The sequence below is a fragment of the Gymnoscopelus braueri genome (assembly GCF_963280865.1).
Source record: "Gymnoscopelus braueri genome assembly, chromosome: 16".
Taxonomy (NCBI): domain Eukaryota; kingdom Metazoa; phylum Chordata; class Actinopteri; order Myctophiformes; family Myctophidae; genus Gymnoscopelus; species Gymnoscopelus braueri.
The window spans coordinates 17,449,307-17,470,035 of NC_137616.1; the positions used below are offsets into that span (position 1 = coordinate 17,449,307).

Genomic DNA, 20,729 nt, shown 5'->3' on the forward strand with positions numbered 1-20,729 from the left:
ATTATACAGTATATTGAATAAAGGAAGAAAAGACCCAAAAATACATTAAAAAGGAAAAAAGCAGAAGCAGGCTTACCTAACAATTTTAAAAAGGGATGCAATCATTTTAAGCAAGCTAGTCATTTATTCATCAGAACAATGAAAATTACATTTCCCACCAGGAATTTCCTATTTTAAAATGCTTTTTAGTACCCAGAAAGTTCATGCCCTCCTTTTGACAAAAACAATATAATTCATAGAGCAAGCCATTAGTCAATTATTATAGCTATCCAGTGCCTTCAGGTGTAAAGTATAATAGGGGTGTCATGTCAAGTTCGATTGAAATGGGAAAATAATTGAAAATATAAATGATCGAACCAGCATAACGACTTAACCCATTTAGACCTGAGGCTGATTCTAAAAACGCCTTCTAAATCCTGACCTAAGTTTTAGTTAGTTACAGTATGATTAGGTCTCAAAAAGAAAAAAGAAAAATCTGAACCCTGGTAGTCAACAAATCACACTCACACAATAACACTGGATCCTAACTGTCTGCAGAATGTAACGGAGAGAATAATATTTAGTCTACACTGGCTATGTGACAGCTCTCTGCATAAACTAGCTTACTAATATATAGGCACATATTTAGCTTGAAAACAACAAAAAAATGCTACCATCTGTCAATTCTTACACTATGTCTGCAACACATGATTAATGAAGGAGAAATTATGGTTAGGAGATTCAAAAGGCCTTAGAGTGCAGATCCCGAATCTGTCTTAAACATGCACAAAGGCTGCACCATGAAAACAAATAAGCTACAGGGAGACAACATTTTACCAACACTGTTCTATGTTAAGGCAAACCCAAGCAACCACCCGATGTATATTGACATCCTTTCACAACATTATCTAGGCCAGGGGTTCACCCATGCCTAGGATCCTCAAATAGCCATAGCCTCTGGCTGCAGCCCCCTGCTGTAAATGGCTTTAAAAAGAAAATCTAAAAAAATAAATAAAATAAAATAGTGAAAATAGCTACAATAGCTAATCTAAAGGCTCATGTTTCGTATTCCTATCCTTTGTCCCCTCTAGCGGCCCCCACTTTGAACACCTGTGACCCAGTGCCGGTTCCAGACAGTAATCAGCAGGGGGGCATTCATTTTTCCAAGGGGGGCACTTTATTTTTCAACAACCCTATATATATATATATATATATATATATATATATATAGCTAGCAATTTGGGGCATTTAGCTTTAGTTAGCCTAGGTCACTGCTGTGACCTAGGCTAACTAAAGCGATAAACCCTAACCCAACTTCAAACCTCCAATCGACGGGGCGCCGATGGCCTAGTGGTTAGGGCACATAGCACTATAGGCTCTAATGCAGCCTGACAGCGAGTTACAGGTTCAATTCCCGAGCCCGATGACCTTTCAGAGCATGTTCATTTTAATGATCAATCGACTGTGTTCCGGCTTGGATCAATGGCACTCACATAGTAGATACAGGATACTGTAATTTCCTATTTATCAGTATCACAATGAAAACTGTTTTGCCAATTAGTTTGCAATATCCTCACGGCCCATAGGTTTGGAATCCCTGTTCTAGACCTCCCACAGAGCAGAGACCATTGAGGTTATGGCAGTATACACTATGAATTGTAGAGCTGAAGGAACATTTCAGTTGGGATGAATGAAATGGCCCATGGTGTTGCTGTTCCCTGTGGCTAGAGTACAGTAGGTTAAGGACAGACAGCCGCTGGGTGATAAATAGCTGGCTTGAAAGCAGAGAAAGGCCTAGAATTGTATGACCAAGTAAACAGCAATTATAAAATGTATCCAACTCTTTGTCCATTTTGTCTATACACATTACACACTGCTACCTCCCTATTTCTTTGTGAGTGACGTGTCGGGTGACTGTTTATACAGTGAATGAGCTATGCAGGGCAATCAAGGGGACGCAAACAAAAGCTGATTAAATTTGAATGGCTGCCGTATTCCGCTAGGGGAGCTATTTTACCATGGCCGCCTTGTGTTGTTGTGAAGATGTCAGGTACAAATGGCTTGGAGTTAACTGGGCTTTTGCTGTACTTCAGGCTTTTAATAACTGTCATCCATCCAAGACTAAGGTCAAGTTCCTTTGTGAAGCTAGGCCACTTGGGGGCTTATCAAAAGGCCCAATTACTCTCTAATTGGGACAGTTCAGGAAATTCCATACTATACAGCTTGACATGGTCAAGCTGACATGGTCAAGCTGTATAGTAGGTCTAGAGAAATATTTAACCAGAGGGATCGATCTAACGTTATATGGCAGGGCCATCTGGGTAATTAATCCACAGAGTTTTGGCATGGGCTACTGGATTATTGAAACAGCTAATGAGCGGTTTGAGATCAACACCATTGCAAAGTGATAAAGCTGGAGGTGGACAACAGTTGTGATGAATCAAAAAGGCTTTTAGGAACCATGCATCTGCTAGAGGGCTTAATGGACCGTCATTATCAAGCACGACTATTGTTATTTACGGCAAGACAAGTGAGGCAGTGTGGGAGGTTTGAAGCACACATCCCCAATTATCTTTAATTGAAGCAAAGAACCATACCATAAAATGACTGATTTTAGAGTTGTTGTCGTCCCCCAAATATGTACATTGTTAAAACACATTAGAGGATCAAGTGCCATTAAAAGCCAAAGAGAATTGGTGGGTTTTAAGTAAGGATCGGAAAACCTCAATGGCATGTACATTGTGATCCAAGTTGATCCAAAATCTTGCGTTTAATCCATGTCTGTTTATTTGTTTATTTCTGACCAGCGTCAAGAAAACTGGGCGGATTTCAAAATAAGAGCAACTTTGATTAACACCATTGGAAACCTGTAACATGATCACTCAACAGGCGTTTTATTCTTAAATCTACTGAAACCGGAGTCTACTGGAAGTAGGTAGATTAACTTAGAATACGTGAAACTAACAAGACGCTATTAGGAAGAAATCAACAGACACAAAAAAAATCGAATCAAAGAATCTCCGTCGTCGATTATGGGGTATTCAACTGACTACTTGAATCGTCGATTTTCAGCGGGCAGCCCTAAACGATAGGATGTGAAGTTCTCCTTTACGCACAGCTCATAAATGTGATTATTTGCAATGATGTACAATATCACCCTATCAATGACAAAAGGATTCTGCCAGTATTGCGTCACTGATTCCTTTATCATCAGTCAAAACAAATGTGGAAAAAAAGAAAGACAAAAAAACACCCACACAGGGATGCAAACCCTGCCCATACCAGCATATTCTGTTCCATGTCGCTGCATTCCTGGCATATGACCATTTAATTACAGTAATATTGACTTTAACCTTGAGACCTTGACCTTATCGACCCAAAAGTTCATCATCTCTTTGGGGCAGCCTACTGATCATTCCCACTGACAAACACATTTTGCCCTGCAACACATGTATGCGGGCAAGCTAACATATAACATGACAGCAATACTTCATAATGTCTCCATGTTGACAGACTCATGCTGTATATTCCCTCCATAACCTCACACAACAGCCCATTCACTATTGTGAAGCCTGTCATATTTTTCTTACTTAGTCGATCATAGGACTAAGTTGAACAAAACATTGGCAGTATCCTTTAAGGCCATGACCTCCACCAACATACAGTAGTGTTTAATAGGACCAGGATACCTTTGCAGCATCACAGAGGCCAAGTGTGTAGGAGGAGGCCTGTGATGTACCTAATGGACAGACATGGAGCTGTGGACATTTATCTTACACGTCTCATTATTCTAGCTTCCATAGGGGTCCATAGTGTATTCTCCTGATGATCAATAACTGTGCTCAGCTGGCCTGGTGGTCCATTCCAGGCGGTCTTCCTGCCTCAAAGTCTCATCACCATCACAAAGACGTGAGCACATGAAAAAGATGTTCACACAAACATGCAGTGCTGCGCCTTTGCAATCAATTCAATCATACAGACTGCTGCTGAGGCAAGACATGCAGTACAGTAGCTCTAAAAAGGAGTGCAGACAAATAGTGAAGCTTTAATCAATACCGAGGGGTGTGGGGATGGGAATGTGATGAGCTACTGTCACAAAATCTTCCATTATACCGATTGAATAACGCAGAGCAACTGTATACTGAATACTTCGACCTTCGCAAGTTGGAAACATTGAGACTGCTTCACATAACACTCATTATTCACATCAAGAATGGTTCACATAACACTCATTATTCACATCAAGAATGGTTTCTTTCAGCGCAATAATTACAAACTAAATCTTTCACAGTGGGCAAGATGAGCCAACATAACACTGGCCCTTGAGCTTACCTGAACAACTCTATGTGACGTTGATGGCATGTTGTGTAACATGTGACCCTGGGATAGTCTCATTGTGTCAGGAGCATTTGTCCAGCTGCTGTCAACTACAGTGGACATTGCCTGGTTGTCTGAAAGGTGAAATAGCTACTGAATGAAAAAAGCACCCACTAATACAATTATTAACCTGAAATGGACGTAGCCGTAAGCAGTGCATGTACACAAAGGGGCTATCATCTTTGACCAAACCCTATCAATATCAATTGATCTCTCTGTAAGGTATTGATTGATCTATTCCATGTTTATCCTCATTCCTATAATGATGTTAATGCACACAACACTTACTGAGGCTAAAAGGAACTGGAGGGGAAAGCATTGTTCTGCCATCGCAAAATATAGATCACATCTACACCTTAAAAACTGAATTAAATGCAGTTACATGGGCAGATCTACTGTGTATATGCATTTTAAACAACCCATGTGCATTAAATGTACATAGTTCTTCTCGTGACGAGTCGTGACTCCGGTCCCTGACTGAATTGAATATGCATTCTGTCTCCTGAGTTAGGAGAACAACTCAAAGGCCAAATTATATAAATATCACAGACATTCTGCTGATGTACCGTCTACAATACATCAGTTCTTACACAACCAGGAATAACACAAAGTTAGAGGATAAAATGATGAACGTTTAGTCTCAACTTGACCCCAGCTCGCTGAAAGACTGACTGCCCTTGTAATGTGCAGTACACAAATAATCAAAAGCCTTGTGACCGCAAGTCTAGCTAATAGAAAAGTTTCAGGCATAGCTGACACATCACGATTGAATGTAGGATAGAGCACTAAATAGATGAAGTACAATTGGTTTGCAAGCAGCCTTGAAGAGGCAGCTGAGAACTTTGCCTGGCAAAGCAACTTCTGTTCAAATACTAGTCCCCACAACTTTTTTGCGTTAGGGTTTTTAGCTTTAATGTCTGACTTACTGTACCATGTGCCGTTTACATTTCTGATTAATAAAGTATTCACTCAATCAATCAACGGAGCTTGTAATAAGCCACAGGCCATGGGGTTTTTACACACACACACACACACACACACACACAACACACACAACACACACACACACACACACACAAACACACACACACACACACACACACACACACACACACACACTTTGTGTTCCGTTGTGTGTCTATTGCAGTAATTATGGTAGATACATAGCTTGGAGTCAGTCTGATATGATTGGCCGGTGGGGGGGCTAATGGGCCTGGATATTGGGTAGTGGAGCACACAATTGAGGCACACAGATGAAGCACAATTGATAAGCAGTAGAGGTAGCCGACAGCTTTGCCTGGCAAACCAAATGCTGTTCAAATACTAGGTGCTTGTAATAAGCCATCGTTTTCACTGCCACTCCTCATTAGGGCTGTCAACTTTCCTCAGAAATTATATTCGAATATTGGTCTTAATTTTTGTTATTTATTTATTTTTGACAGAAACAGTACAAAAAACAATGTATCGAGTGCTCGGATCCAATAAAACATATATTTCGTTTGTTTTTATAACTTCATACATGTATTGTCCCTGTCAAATAAACATAAAAATAAAACAAATAAAAAAACGTAAGAAATAAATCGAATATTAATTTTCATATTCGAATATACATATTTTCCCAATATTCAAATAGTATTCGAATATCGAATATTCGTTTGACAGCCCTACTCCCCATAGACTTTTCTCGCACACACACACACACACACACACACACAAGTGTGTCATGTTGCTCAGTGCCTCCTGATACATGACGAGCCTTCAGGCCCTGTGGGAGTTTCTCTTCACAGCTCCATCTATCTGAGACACGCTGTGCTGTGGTGAGTGCAAGAGGCAGCAAAGCCAGATGCCACAGAAGTCAGGTAGAAGACGTCATCCGACCTATGGAGCACCGGGGTGCAAACTTTACAAAAAATGTTAAATCTAAGCTAAGGCAACTCGAACTGCTGTCTGCTCCTTCTGGTTCTTCAGAGAAGATGGTGATAAGATGAGTGCATGCAGGCGCTTACAGTTACACTTGTACTTCCATCCCACTGAGGACATTGATGCAGCTTTTGTGGTTAACCCACTCTGCTGGGAAGAAAAAGGTGTCGGACCAGTACCGGACCCCGGGGACGAAGAATTAATTATTCTGGACTCTAGTGAAGTCAAATGGCTTCTGTGTGTAGCCTTCTATCAAATGATCAACCTGGTCTCTTGGTTTTACGGCACAAATGTTGAAGGACAGCTTCACCTAAGGATGGCATTGGCAAATTTACTCAATGTCTGGGAAGGGTGATTACACCATCCTGTGTGATATAACCTACCTGAACAGACACTTGTGGATTCCAGCTTTGTTTGATGGGAAATGATTCAGTGAGAGAGAGAGACACGCACAGACAGACAGAGAGAGAGAATAAGGGAAGGACAGAAACAGAGCCAAGGAGAGTGTGGAGCGAACACAGGGAGAAGGAGAGAGAGAGTCACAGAAAGCACTTACACAGGCTCAAGGAGTAAGGAACCACTGTACTGAACTGAAGCAGAGGTAAAGGAAAACAGTGAATCAAAGACAAAGACAACATCCCTCTGCTGCTGTATCCTGTTATATGAATGCTTTTGGAGCCATAAAGGGGTGAGTTTCTTCTCTATTTGACTCAACTCTTATACCAAGCAGGCAATTAGACAACACTCAACTGATTCCAATATGTTTTAATTGAACTAATAAACCTAGGTTTGTTATATTTGAATACAATACAATAATACTTTATTGTCAGCTCACACTGAAATTTGTCTTGAAATAAATAAATATATATATTATATATATATATATATAGATATAGTGTTTTGCTACAACATATGTTGCTGTTAAAAAAAATCGAAGAAATTATAATAAATCTCAAATGTTAATCATTTTAAATCAGGTTGGAGGGATGTGCAGTGTTTGAGGAGAATTTACTAATTTATGTTATATATATTAGAAGCATGGGGATGACAAATCATGGAGGTAGTAACGGCGGCAGCCGCACCTTTGATCTATTGCATTCTCTGAAGTGTGGAGACTTACAGTACAACTCGAACTAAGAATAGCAACATGTTGGGTTGACCTTTAATAACTTTCAAGCTGGTTTCCCTATTATTGTCATTATAGAGGAGCATAATAGCATTAAATCTTCAAACATTGAAAAAAAAATCCACAAACGTTTCTTCAAGCTCACCGTGTTGTGATGCGACACATTTCGAGCTTGTAGATCGGCTATTGTCACCGTGCAACACCATCGTAAAACAAAGTAGAAAATAGGGCTTACTACGTGGTTAAGAACCATGACTTGTACCAAGGTAGAGACGGGAAAGAGACCTTACCAAGCAGTGTATTTCATCTACGTGCCCAATTAACCTACAGTACTAGCGTAATTTGCACAATTATAATGAGTCAAACCTAACCTAAGCACACATGCTGTGCTTTGGTTATGAATTCCTTCTTCCACTCTGGAATGGCCAATCAAGTATCCATAACAAGGCTAGAACTTAAAAACGAATGCTGTGATTGAGACTATTCATCTCTGTTTGTTGGGGGGGAAACATCCATTGTACTTGTCAATCTAGTTAGGTGAATCACTGAACGCTTTAATGTGATTTCCTTTAGTCTCATTAGGAATTAGTCCTGATAGGTGCCCATTAGTGGCCCTGGTAAACTACGGCTGCGGGGGAGGTGGATTGATCCTTGTGCTAATGTGTAACATGACGTTGGTTCTTCAACAACTGCCCAGCCAGAACAACAATCACACATGCGGCCACATCCGCGTGCAGATGAGACGAGGGCAAATACGGTGCGTGTGCGTGTGCGTGTGCGTGTGTGTGTGCGCATTACCACTAGCAACGACACAATCAACCCCAGCTGATGGACAGACAAGACTTGACACAATAGCTCGAAGGCAACTCATTACGGCAGCTTGATGATGGCCACTGGGTTCTAATGGAACCAATACAGTCATGGTCAATTAAAATGCCACTTGTGACAAAAAATTCTCAAGTCTGGGACAAGCTTTCCTCTCAAAAGCATGCATCACATGACTATACTGTGGGATTATACTGTACAATGTACAGTATAAACCCCTGGGGGACCCCAAAACGTGACGACCATGTGACATGGTCTTCACATTTTTGCCAATTTTTTCCCTCTCCACCAAATCCCTTTGCTGAAAATACCAGATCTATAAGCTCCCAACTCAGTGCGTTGTGAGCTTGTTTTCGCTGAATATTCACCTGTGACGTGCCCAGAATAGGGACTCAAAACATACTATACTATAGTCTCTAAATATATCCTCTCTGGCTTGATATGAAAGGCTTATATAATAGAATTGGCATTCAGAAGCACTTAGGAGTGTTTGGATTAGCACTAGGGTTAGGTACACAACAGTTATTCAGTGACTACCAAACAATAGAAATCAACATAGCCTACAGTTCAAGTCAAATTCCTTATTTGACCATTACAGGTTTCTTTTTTCATTAAACACAAGAGGATTGGGGTTAGGGCTGGGCAATATATCAATATTATATTGATATCATGATATCGATAATAGCACATATAGCCCATCTACAATCTCACAACTTACCGCATCGTGATGCGTTGTGAGCTTATAGATGAGCCATTTTAGACGTTTTTGAAAATCGTAGAATTTATTTTTTTGGTATTATCGTCACAATACGATATTATCGTCACAATACGATATTATCATCACAATATTGATAGAGGTATTTGGTCAAATATATTGTGATATTTGATTTTGTCCATATCGCCCTGCTCTGGGATAATTGAATGAGAGAGGGGGGGCTTAATTGAAGATCCTGCAACTAGAAAATTAGTCATTGATTGCATGAGGGGGCATAATAATAAAAATAATAATGATAATAATAATAATATGCAGAGCCATATTAGTTAAGATTAAAACACAATCAACAGTGCTGTTTCATTGTATCACCAATCAAAGAACTAGGAAATGATGTGGATCTCTGGATCTACATAGAAAGGGCATTGCTATAATGTGGATCTCATGACATCATGTTACCAGCCTGTGACGTCATCTAAGGATGTCGTCCACGACGTATGTCTCCAAACTTGGAAAAGGTCTCAGTGCTATCACAGCCCCCCTGACTTGTAAAACTGTCCAGTGTCCAGTAATCGGTCCAGTGGTCTGCGGGATTAGCTACGGACAGACACACACACAGACCCTGTCATAGATGGCTAGCCTATTGCAGACTGCAGAGCCACACCATACAAATATTTGGAATCAGAAGAATCCGCTAAAACAAGAATAGATCAGCTTCATTAGAAATAATCCTACAGAGATGCTCCAGTCGAGCACCTACCTCCACTGCACTGTGGGCGAAACTGTGCTCCGACTTCTCTGAAAAGATAGTCTATATGGGGAACCACTTGTTTGCAAAGCATAGAAATATGTGTGAAAAGTAAGTCACTGGCCTACAGCTTTAACTACTAGAATGTCCTATCTTATGAAGGGATGACATTATGAAGCAATTAATAATTAGGAGCCATGGGTCGATGAGCTAGGATTGAGTGTCTAAATTCGCACGATGGTGTCGCACATCAAAAATAGCAGACCTACAAGAACACTGAGCTTGTAGGTCTCCTGATTTCGGCATGCAACACCATTGTGTAAAATAAGCCTTACAAAGCAAGTACGTGTTACTAAGCAACAACCTCCTAAAGCCCCCATCTCACATGGAATCCGTAACACTGCTTGATTAAAAATATCCATCAAAGGCAGTGGATAGTCATTCACAGATTGGGTCTTCTTCATGTATAAGTTCCGTATGGTGTCAGTTCCCACATTAGATGCTTGCGTGACAGGTGTCTTAAAGGATGCAAGACTAGGTATTTGTTTCTTTTTTATGTTTTTCCCTATCAGCAAACGTCAACTGAGCGTGTAGATCACCGTCACTGGCAACGGTGCACATTTTGACTGCTCACTGCACTGGCATCTCTGCAAATCTCTTAGTTACAACAACAAGTAGTTTTGTTCTTTTTCTTCTTTTCCCTCTCCTTTCCAATTGGCCCTCCAGACGCTCCCTGGCGGCCCCCTGCGGCGACCGCAGCCCGCACTTAGAAATCCACTGTCCTGAAATAAACGACAGCTGAACCTAACGAATCCTGGCAGGATAAACTACCGGTAAGCACTCTCTGAGCTACTACATCTAGCCAAACTGAACAAAAGCTAGAGCTATCTAAACCCTACCAAGGGCCTTGTATAGTACTGTATATACACAACCATACAAGCAAAAATGCTCAGTGGACAATTCCTGATTACATGGCTTTAAGTGGCCCGGAAAACAAACGCCACTTGAGAGTATCTCCCTCCCACATACAATTAACTGCCTTTGGGAGAGCGCCCGACACACGCTGTACAGCATGACTAATCTAACAAGTGGGCAAAACTCTGACGGATGAGAGAGATAGGAGTCAAAGTACTCACACATTTGACGCTACCTCTAAAAACATTTCATTGCTTAACCACTCGTCCTGAGTAGAAGAAAAACTCAAAAATGTTTCAAAAATAAAAGCTGTCTGCATAATGCTGTTGTTGTCTGTAAAGAGGGCACAATGATGCCCTGCATTTGTATTTAAACCAGTGACTACACCACTCTCATTTGATGGGTGAGAGATCCTATTTGTTATGAAATACCTTCCTCCACACAACAGGAGGTTCCAGTGAACTGAACTAAAAACAGGAGGCGTTACCAAGGTGTTAAAGATAAATATTACGTTTGAACTCTTTGGTCATTGTAGAGGCTAACAAGAGACAGATATTGTCCTGGCACATCATGGCACAGTTACTGGCAGGCATAAAGTCAAACCATGAGAAAAAAAACTAAAACAAAACTGAAACATGCAAACAAACCACAAACCAAGATAAGAAAGAAGAAGCTAGAAAAGTGCAACTTTTAACAAATCAGATGGCCTAAATACTGACGACACATGACATCTAATCTGTATTTTAGCCCCGCATCTCAGTAGACAATCCACTGTGATGATGTAGGAGAGGGAGGGTTAGTGCAGTGTGAAGTGTGATTGATGTGAATTAAAGAGAACAGCTACTGACTTGAGAACCACAGGGGTTTGTGCTAGGGAAGGGTACTGTCAACATTGTAATGGTATGGTGTGATTTTTTATAAATATATATTGTGAAATCGTATTACACAATTTTGTTGTCTAAATTAACACTACAAAGCAATAAACCGTTATGTATTCTAAATCAACAATCCAGATTCTTACTACGGTAGTCTCTCTCTTCCCTTCTTGATACATTTTAATATCTCATGACTATCCCCTCGGCCTATGTAGTGTATGTTATATAACATCTGCCTGCTGTGCCCAGCACCAACACCTCTCACTGCAATCATCACGACATCTATTCTGCTCTCCTGTGGTCGTTTACAGTATGCTCCTCTTCACGTGGTTCTGTTGTCTTCATCACTTTTTTTTAATGAGACTTTCAGTCTAAACAGTTGTTATCATTAAACTTGAACAAGGCGTATATCACAAGATTCACACCGTTTTGTGCCTCAGTCCTTGAGACAGGTCCTTCAGGCCTCCAGGCATGTACATGAACAACAACACAGTATTATAGTAGTGTGCCAAATATAGCGCTGCCTTGCTGCGTCTGCTGTTTGCTATGCATTTAAATCAGTCTTTTCCTATAAAATGCACCATTGAGCTTTCTCTCTATCTGCTGGCGTTGTGTGTGTATAGCCCCGAGGCTAGGCCCAGCACGCTACTAAAGAGGAGAGTACAATTAGACAACTGGAAACAACCGCTGATCAATTAACCCTGGCACTGCTCCCGTGAGTCACTCGACCCCCCCCCCCATCTCCACCCCCCATCTCCACCACTAGCAGGGCCCAAATCACACAACCCTACCACTATAACCCTGACAGCAAATCAACAACCAATAAACCCATGGTATGGCAGTCCTTCTGGCCTATGTGACTACAGATCCCTTAGCCTGTGGCAAATATGCTAATAAAATCAACTTTGTCAGTCCCTGTATTTGCCAATGGTCAATGTGTGGTCAATGCAATGTCAAATCAATTGGTCAACCCACGACCCTAAAAAATGCATTTCAATGGATGAGTAGTCATTAGACAGTTGAGACAATTGAGTGACGGAGTTCACAAAAATGCTAATACACAACTTACATTTAGAAAAAGTGAAATATCTGCTTCCTCAGTCCAATACCCATGTGCAATATCAGATCTATTGGTCAACCCACTGAGGGGAAAACTGGACGAGGACAGACAGACAGACAGAGCGGTCTTCATTTTATAGCATTTTAAGATTCAAGATGGTTTATTATAATAGGGTAGTACAGGGGCGGGCTGGGACCAAAATTCAGCCCTGGCATGGGGTGCGTTTCTCTGTTTTAACCCAGCAGCCCTATGTAAATTACGCCACTGCTGTAAAGCATCACAGCCCAAACAGTAACGTAACTAATAATTGGGCCGCACGACCCGGAAATGACCGTAATAATCCTAAAACGGGAGCAAAAATATTTAAAAATAAATATGCCTGGAATGGCGCGGCCGTTCTGGAATTGTCCCAAATTTCCCAGTGGCCAGCACGTCCCTGGGGTAGTAGCAGTAGGATAAGGATTACAGTAAGATGCTCCCTGGGAGAGAGACCATAATTAGGAATAGGGCTGTCACGATTACAAATTTAACGATTTGACGATTAATTGTCACTAAAATAATTGCGATTAACGATTCAATTGTGTGTTTGGTATTGAACATTGGAACATTTGAATAAAATAAAAAAGTCTGTTTGCCTTTTAGGTTTCGTAATCAAAAATCACAGGGCAGATATGACAAATAACTTAATATGTATAATATTTAATATGTATTTACATTTTATACATGTAAAAAAAGCGATTATGTAACAATTGTGACAGGCCTAATTAGGAATACAATTCATTTTCATTGTATGATGTTTTGCACACACAAGTGCAAGCAAAGCAGATTCTGTCAATATATTAAAAACAACAATTGCGCTAGAGAACTTCCATCAAGGGTAATACACTAATACAGCCATTCCACTTTGCCAAAATTACGTACAAATAGTAGAACTAGGCCTACTCTGCTTGATGGGCAGATGCGGTGCATGACATGTACCATTCAGAGTAGATTATCCTACTTCTTTTACAGATGTATGTACTGAGAAATTGAATAGGACCCGTACATTTTCCCAGTTGCAGTGAAATACATAAGCAAAACAAAAATGCTTCCACATGCACACACAGCAGAAGACATTTAAAACATTGAATACTTATAGCAAAAACAGTTTGTTATAATACGCCCTTTTAAAAGGCCAGACTGCACCAATGCAACTAGTCGCAACTCCTTGCAACAAAATAGTTTTAAAGCCAGTCCATACCAATGCAACTGTCATTGGGGATAATGGTTGCAAGTAGTTGCATCATGTTGTAAGTAGTTGCTTTGGTGTGCACTGTTGTTTTGGTCAACGTCCTCTCCTACAATTGTTTTATGAGTGCTCTCTCTCTGATCTATTCTTCTTGCATTTCATTTCATTTCAATTCAGCTCTTTCCTTGGGTTACAGAGTGTAAAACTTACATTTACATGTGTTTCCCATCTCAATATTGTGGATCACAGCTGGTACACAGTAAAACCCACAGTGTTGTTAATTCATCAGAGCGTGTACAAATGTAACGAGAAATGGACCCGTACCATTTTGGTTACATTTGCACCTTCTCCAAGTTAAATGAACACTCGGGATTTTACTGTGTAGAAGAGTGGTTGACATAGGTTGTCCTCCAGCTAAAGCCTTACCTGCTGACCCCAGCAGCACATGATAGTCAGTTCCTCTCTGTGTGGGAGTGTCATCAGCAGCTTCCTCCCGCTCAGACTCTGCGTATCGATCCCAGTTGGACTCCAGTTTCCTCCTGGAAAACGTCTCCTCGATACCGTCGTCCTCCAGCTCCTCGTCGTTTCCGTCATCCGGGCCCTAACGGAGAACAGAGCACAACACAAACTTAAAACCTAGGGCTCTCACGACTCACGATTATATTTTACTTGGCGATTAATTGTCACTCAAATAATTGCGATTAACGATTTCATTGCGTTTGTCGTTAGAAAATTGGAACATTATGAATGAAAATTGCATTTCTGTTTTTCTGCTTCGTTAACAAAAAGGCACATAGGGCATACTATTATATGACAAGTAACTAATTGTCATATAATATTATATTACATAATAGATAACTATAATTGATATGAATAGTGGAAATAGCCGTTGAAAGTTTGTAGATCTGCTATAGTATTCTCACTATTTTTGTAAATGTTTGAAAATACAGTATATGAAAATCTTTCAACATGGAAACGATCATCTTTCCTGCTACACCAAATGTCTTCGGCGAAAATATCTAGAAGCTCACAATGTGACGCTGTAGATCGGCAATTTTCACCAAATGTTCACCCATTATGGGTTCATGTGAATAACAAGGCAGACATAGGGGTCTAAACGTTCATTTTTAAATAAGTGTTATTCCTCCAACCACACATCTTTTAAGCCTCAGTTAACTGGCCCAGTGCTAATTGGACTCATTTACATGTTGCCTCTGCTAGCTCAGGGCTAAACTCTAGAATTCTTGGAAACTCGAGGCCTGATAGAATTATGTAGCTAGGACAACTAGCCATGGGCTCAAGTCACAGCTAAGACAACAGGCAAATGAGCCAATTTCCTATGATTAATGACACAATTAGCCCTGGGCTAGATGGAAAAAGAAAACCCGCCCTGCAGTGTAAAAAGCTCCAGGGAAGATGGTTCTCTTTAATCAATAGCTCTGGGTATTGTGATCAATTCATTTTTGAACCACCGACTTCATTCTGAGAGCTCTTTTACACTGAGGCCTGAGGCTGACCCCACGATTTCTCATAATAAGACAAGAATACTGGTATGCTGATAGGTAATCCACAAAATATAACCCTATATAACCCCAACCCTAATTCATAACATTTAATTTAATTGATTCCAGTAAAAAAAATAAAAAATATTAATGTGGTCAGTAATAAATGTGTATGCAAATAGTAATGCAAATTAGTCTCATCGTGTGCATTCCACAATAGCCCTAGAATGGCTGTGCTATTACATAGATTTCATGTATTCCATACACAGCCATACAGTAGATCACTCCTATGGCTATGCCCTCCTGCGTTGGCGAGTCATCGCGGCAGCATTAAAAGTTGTAGTGTTGCGTGTGTGTATTTTGTCATCTAGTTTCATATCCATTTGTAGCAAGTTTCACACCGCATTTTCTCCAGTGAGCACGTACGTGTATATGGGGCACACAACTGGAGGTAGCAGAGTCTAAAATGTTGAGGTTCTCTCAGGGAGTAACAAGGATGGATAGGATCAAGAACGAGTACATTAGAGGGACAGTGCATGATAGATGTTTTGGAGATAAAATCAGAGAGGCCAGACTGAGATGGTTTGGACATGTACAGAGGAGGTATAGTGAGCATATCGGTAGAATGATGCTGAGGTTGGAACTGCCAGGCAGGAGGCCTCGAGTAAGACCAAAGAGAAGATTTATGGATGTAGTGAAAAGAGGACATGAAGTCAGTTGGTGTGAGAGAAGAGGAGGCAGAGGACAGGGTGAGATGGAGGCAGATGATTCCCTGTGGCGACCCCTGAAGGGAACAGCTGAAAGGAAAAGAAGAATAGACAGGTGCGTTGCGATTGGTGCGGGCCGGGGTAATTAATGACACCTGTCACAGAATTCTAGGGCTGGTGCATTCCCTCTGGTGCATTACTCTGTCCCTCTGGACTGCACATACAATAAAACAATAATGAAAAGAATAAACAAGAATAAAAACAAAGGAGTAGACAGCTGTTATGATATATTCTGTTATAAGAAACACATCACAGATTGGGACAGTACGTGCTTTACACCACTCCAGTGGTGTAAAGCACATACAGTCAAAGCACATACTGTACAGTATGTAACTAAGTGCATGTACTCAAGTACTGTACTTAAGTACAATTTAGATACATATATACAATTTAATACAACTTTACTGGAATACTTCCAATTGTGTGTATACTTTCACTTCTACTCCACTACTCTCAAATGTCAAATCTCTAAAGCAAATATTATACTTTTACACCACTAAAATTATTTGAAAACTTTTGTTACTAATTACTTAGATTAGTAGATTTGATTATTATTACAAAACTTTACCCACTTCAGCCACATAATATACAGTACATTTCGGCCATTTAAAAATAGCCGATCTACAATTAAGCTCACAATTTGTGAGCTTGAAGATCTGCTATTTTCAAAAGACATGTGAAATTGGGACATTCTGCATAATGAGTACTTTCTACTTTTGGTACTTTAAGTACATTTTTATACACTTTTGTACTTTACTCAAGTACATTTTTAATTCCGGACTTTTACTTGTAACAGAGCATTTCTACATTGCTGTATGGATGCTTTTAATTAAGTAAAACATGTGAGAGTACTTTTTCCACCACTGCACAATAGACAGGTGCGTTGTGGTTAGTGAGGGGTAATTAATGACACCTGTCACTGCCATTTTATTAGAGAACACTATCACAACAATTCATGTCCCAAAGGACTGCATGCACATAAAACAAAACAATAATGAAAACAATAAACAAGAATAAAAACAAAGGAGTAAACAGCTAGCCACGGTTCCCATGACGCTAATTCTGTTATAAACACATCACAGATTGGAACTTGATCTGATTCAGAATACTGTATGTGCTTTGGTCCACTCCTCATAACACAAGTCCCTCTCACCCAATGGTTGAAAAACTACTACTACTACAATGTAGAAATAGTACTGTCACAAGTGAAAGTATTCCAAATACTAATACTTGAGTAAAAAGTATCTGTATCAAAATATTACCAGTCCCCAAAGTAAAAGTACTCATTGTGCAGAAAGTCCCGTTTCACAAGAAACGAAAATAGCAGATCTACAAGCTTACATGACGCATTGTGAACTAATTTCTAAAGAAATAGGGCTGTAAGTGGTTAGTGTGTTTTGTAACAATAATGAAATATACAAAGTAACTAGTAACTAAGTTTTCAAATAATAGTGGAGGAAAAAGTAGAGAAGAAGTAAAAGTATTGAGAATTGGAAATACTTTAGTAAAGTAAAAGTACCTCCTACTCAAGTACAGTACTTTAGTAAATGTACTGAGTTACTTTACACCACAGTGCTGCTTTGGTCCACTCATAATACATGTCCCTCTCACCCGGTGATGGTGTCCTCCTCCTCCACGTCCCCGCCCGCGGTGATGGTCCCTTAGGCTTTTTCCACGACCACCACGGCCTCTGCCACGGCCTCCACCTGAACCCTCGTTCCCCCCACTCCCACCACCACCTCCTCTTCTCCAACTCATTGTACCTCCTCCTCCTCTAGCTCCTCTGGCCGCCGTGGCCGGCCGTCCCTCCATGATTGTTGTTGAATGTGTGCAACTGATGGAAGCGGACAGTTTAGACTGTAACGCCGACACTGCTGTGAATGGGTGTTACCTTGAATAACGTCCTGCTAAAAACGCTAGCCCCCTATTTTGTTCCGCATGCAATTTGGTATATATGGGGTGTGTGTGTGTGTGTGTGTGTGTGTGTGTGTGTGTGTGTGTGTGTGTGTGTGTGTGTGTGTGTGTGTGTGTGTGTGTGTGTGTGTGTGTGTGTGTGTGTGTGTGTGTGTGTGTGTGTGTGTGAAAAACCCATGGGTTGTGGCTTATTACAAGCTCCTTTGATTGATTGATTGAATACTTTATTAGTCAGAAATGTAAACAGCACATGCCATGGTACTGTAAGACATTAAAGCTAAAAGCATAACATTTGAACAGAAGTTGCTTTGCCAGGCAAAGTGTGTGTGTGTGTGTGTGTGTGTGTGTGTGTGTGTGTGTGTGTGTGTGTGTGTGTGTGTGTGTGTGAGAGAGAGATAGGGAAATGGCAAATAAGGCCTGTTAAAGGCCACGTTAAATAAACTTTCTTTGTTATTTTCTCTCTATTTCAGGGAGGCCTGGAGAAATTCTTCATGGATCCAGAAGAAAGCGTTTCACAGGTCTGCACATTGTAACAGTACACAAAATAACCACCATCATGGTTGCCAATGGTCTGCTAAACACCACTTTGGATGGCAACACATCAAACACCCAGCCTCTCGCCCACAGCCTATGGGAGGTTATCACCATAGCTACATTGTCTGCAATCGTCAGCTTGATAACTATTGTCGGTAATGTGTTGGTGATGTTGTCCTTCAAGGTTAATAGCCAACTGAAGACTGTGAACAACTACTACCTGCTGAGCTTGGCCTTTGCAGACCTAATCATAGGACTGTTGTCCATGAACTTATACACCACATATATATTAATGGGATACTGGTCCTTGGGAAACCTTGCATGTGACCTCTGGTTGGCGCTGGACTACGTGGCCAGCAATGCTTCAGTTATGAACTTGTTAGTCATCAGCTTTGACAGGTATTTCTCCATCACAAGGCCACTAACATACAGAGCCAAAAGGACACCAAAACGAGCCGCTATCATGATTGGCCTGGCCTGGCTGGTGTCGTTTGTGCTGTGGGCGCCACCGATTCTGTGCTGGCAGTACATTGTGGGTGAAAGACAAGTCCCCCCGGACCAGTGCCAGATTCAGTTCTTCTCTGAACCCGTGATTACATTTGGCACAGCCATTGCCGCTTTCTACATCCCGGTTTCTGTCATGACCATCCTTTACTGCCGGATCTACAAGGAGACGGAGAGACGCACAAAGGACCTGGCGGAGCTCCAGGGGCTTGCACCGTCTGACGTCTCTGAGGGAGCTAAACCACAGAAACTCAGGTCTTGCTTTCATTTCACCAGCGACAGGAGGGACAGGAACCAGGCTTCCTGGTCGTCCTCTAACCAGAGCAATGCCACCAAGACCACCACAAGGTCAGACGAGGTGTGGGCCAAGGCAGACCAGGCCACTTCCTTCAACAGCTACACCTCATCTGAGGAGGAAGAGCATCATGTTTCCATAGAAACCACACAGGGGTCATTCACAGATCAAGGAAACGGGCACAGTAGTAAGAACGGCCAGGCAACGGAATATGAACAAGATGGGTATTTTGCCGGTCCCCAAAAGAAGAGCAGCAAGAAGGGTATCTCATATAAGTTCAAGCCTGCGTTGAAAGGCAAGGACACAGACCCAGCCGCCACACGTCCATGTCCCACTGAAACAGAGCACGTGGTCAATAACTCCTCCCCTTCCAGTACCGCCACGCCCAAGCCCATGGACCCAGTCCTGAAGAGCCAGATCACCAAGAGGAAGAGAATGGTGCTGATAAAGGAGAAGAAGGCGGCCCAGACCCTCAGCGCCATCCTGCTGGCGTTCATCCTAACGTGGACGCCCTACAACATCATGGTTCTCATCTCCACCTTCTGCTCGGAGTGCATCCCGGTGTCCCTCTGGCACCTGGGCTACTGGCTGTGCTACGTCAACAGCACCATCAACCCCATGTGCTACGCACTGTGCAACAAGACCTTCCAGAAGACGTTCCGCATGCTGCTACTCTGCCAGTGGAGCAGGAAGAGGGGAGAGGACAAGCTGGTCTGGTGTGGACAAAACCCCAACATCAACAGTAGAATTAACTGATACGGCACTGAAATAAGATTCTTCTTTTCTGAGTGATTTGTGGCCACTGCTCATTTTCAGTTTTCATCGTTGTATGCAGGGTTCCATCTGTAAAAAAAGAAAAGAAAAGAAAAAAAGCGAGAGAGGGGGGGGGATTATGTTTACCACTTAAGCCCTACTTTGTACCACAAATAGCGAAAATAGCCCATCTACAAGCTCACAACACGTTGCAATGTGATGCGTTGAGAGCTTGTAGATCTGCTTTTTTTTCAATATTTTTTAATTTAATGTTTGTTTGTTTTTTTATGTTGACAAATGTGCCCAAAATAGGAACGCCTGGGTTAATGTCTTTTTACATATTGGTCTACAGTGTATTTAAGAAGCCGGGATAAAACATAGACCCACCGGTGATAAAAATGAATAACCAGAGGGGGGCTATCAAAAGCAGAGGCATGGATTCCTTACTTGCACAATATGTTTTCTTTCATAATGAGACCACCACGTATGATGTGGTGGTGTCAGTATGAAAGAAAGAATTTCAGTTTCTAATGATGTTTTAAGTGTATGAAAATTGCCTTGTGTATATCAGTGTTTTGTGAATGTTTTCTTTATGTCCTCAGTGATACAATTTTAAACCCGAGCTACTCCATTTGATGTTTGATTGAAGGGCTAAACGCTTATCTGTCCAACGTTTACTGTTTCACCGTGGAAAC

At 41.2% G+C, this 20,729-nt stretch overlaps 2 protein-coding genes across 3 annotated transcripts in view; one reads left to right on the forward strand and one right to left on the reverse strand.

The window, feature by feature from the left end:
- The window catches only part of aven (apoptosis, caspase activation inhibitor), a 32,549-nt gene extending 14,744 nt beyond the window's left edge, over positions 1-17,805 (reverse strand). For both annotated transcript variants that reach the window (XM_080453273.1, XM_080453272.1), the window contains exons 1-2: positions 17,646-17,805; positions 14,192-14,366 (exon numbers count right to left, since the gene is read on the reverse strand). In XM_080453273.1, the coding sequence (XP_080309399.1) occupies positions 14,192-14,366; positions 17,646-17,792 (322 nt within the window). In that variant the 5' untranslated portion in view covers positions 17,793-17,805. The remainder of the gene's footprint in view (positions 1-14,191; positions 14,367-17,645) is intronic.
- Positions 10,434-20,231, forward strand: chrm5b (cholinergic receptor, muscarinic 5b). The gene is made up of 2 exons (XM_080453271.1): positions 10,434-10,520; positions 18,419-20,231. Exon 2 carries the CDS (start codon positions 18,505-18,507, stop codon positions 20,035-20,037), a length of 1,533 nt encoding a protein of 510 aa, XP_080309397.1. The 5' UTR covers positions 10,434-10,520; positions 18,419-18,504; the 3' UTR covers positions 20,038-20,231.
- The last annotated feature ends 498 nt before the right edge of the window (positions 20,232-20,729 follow it).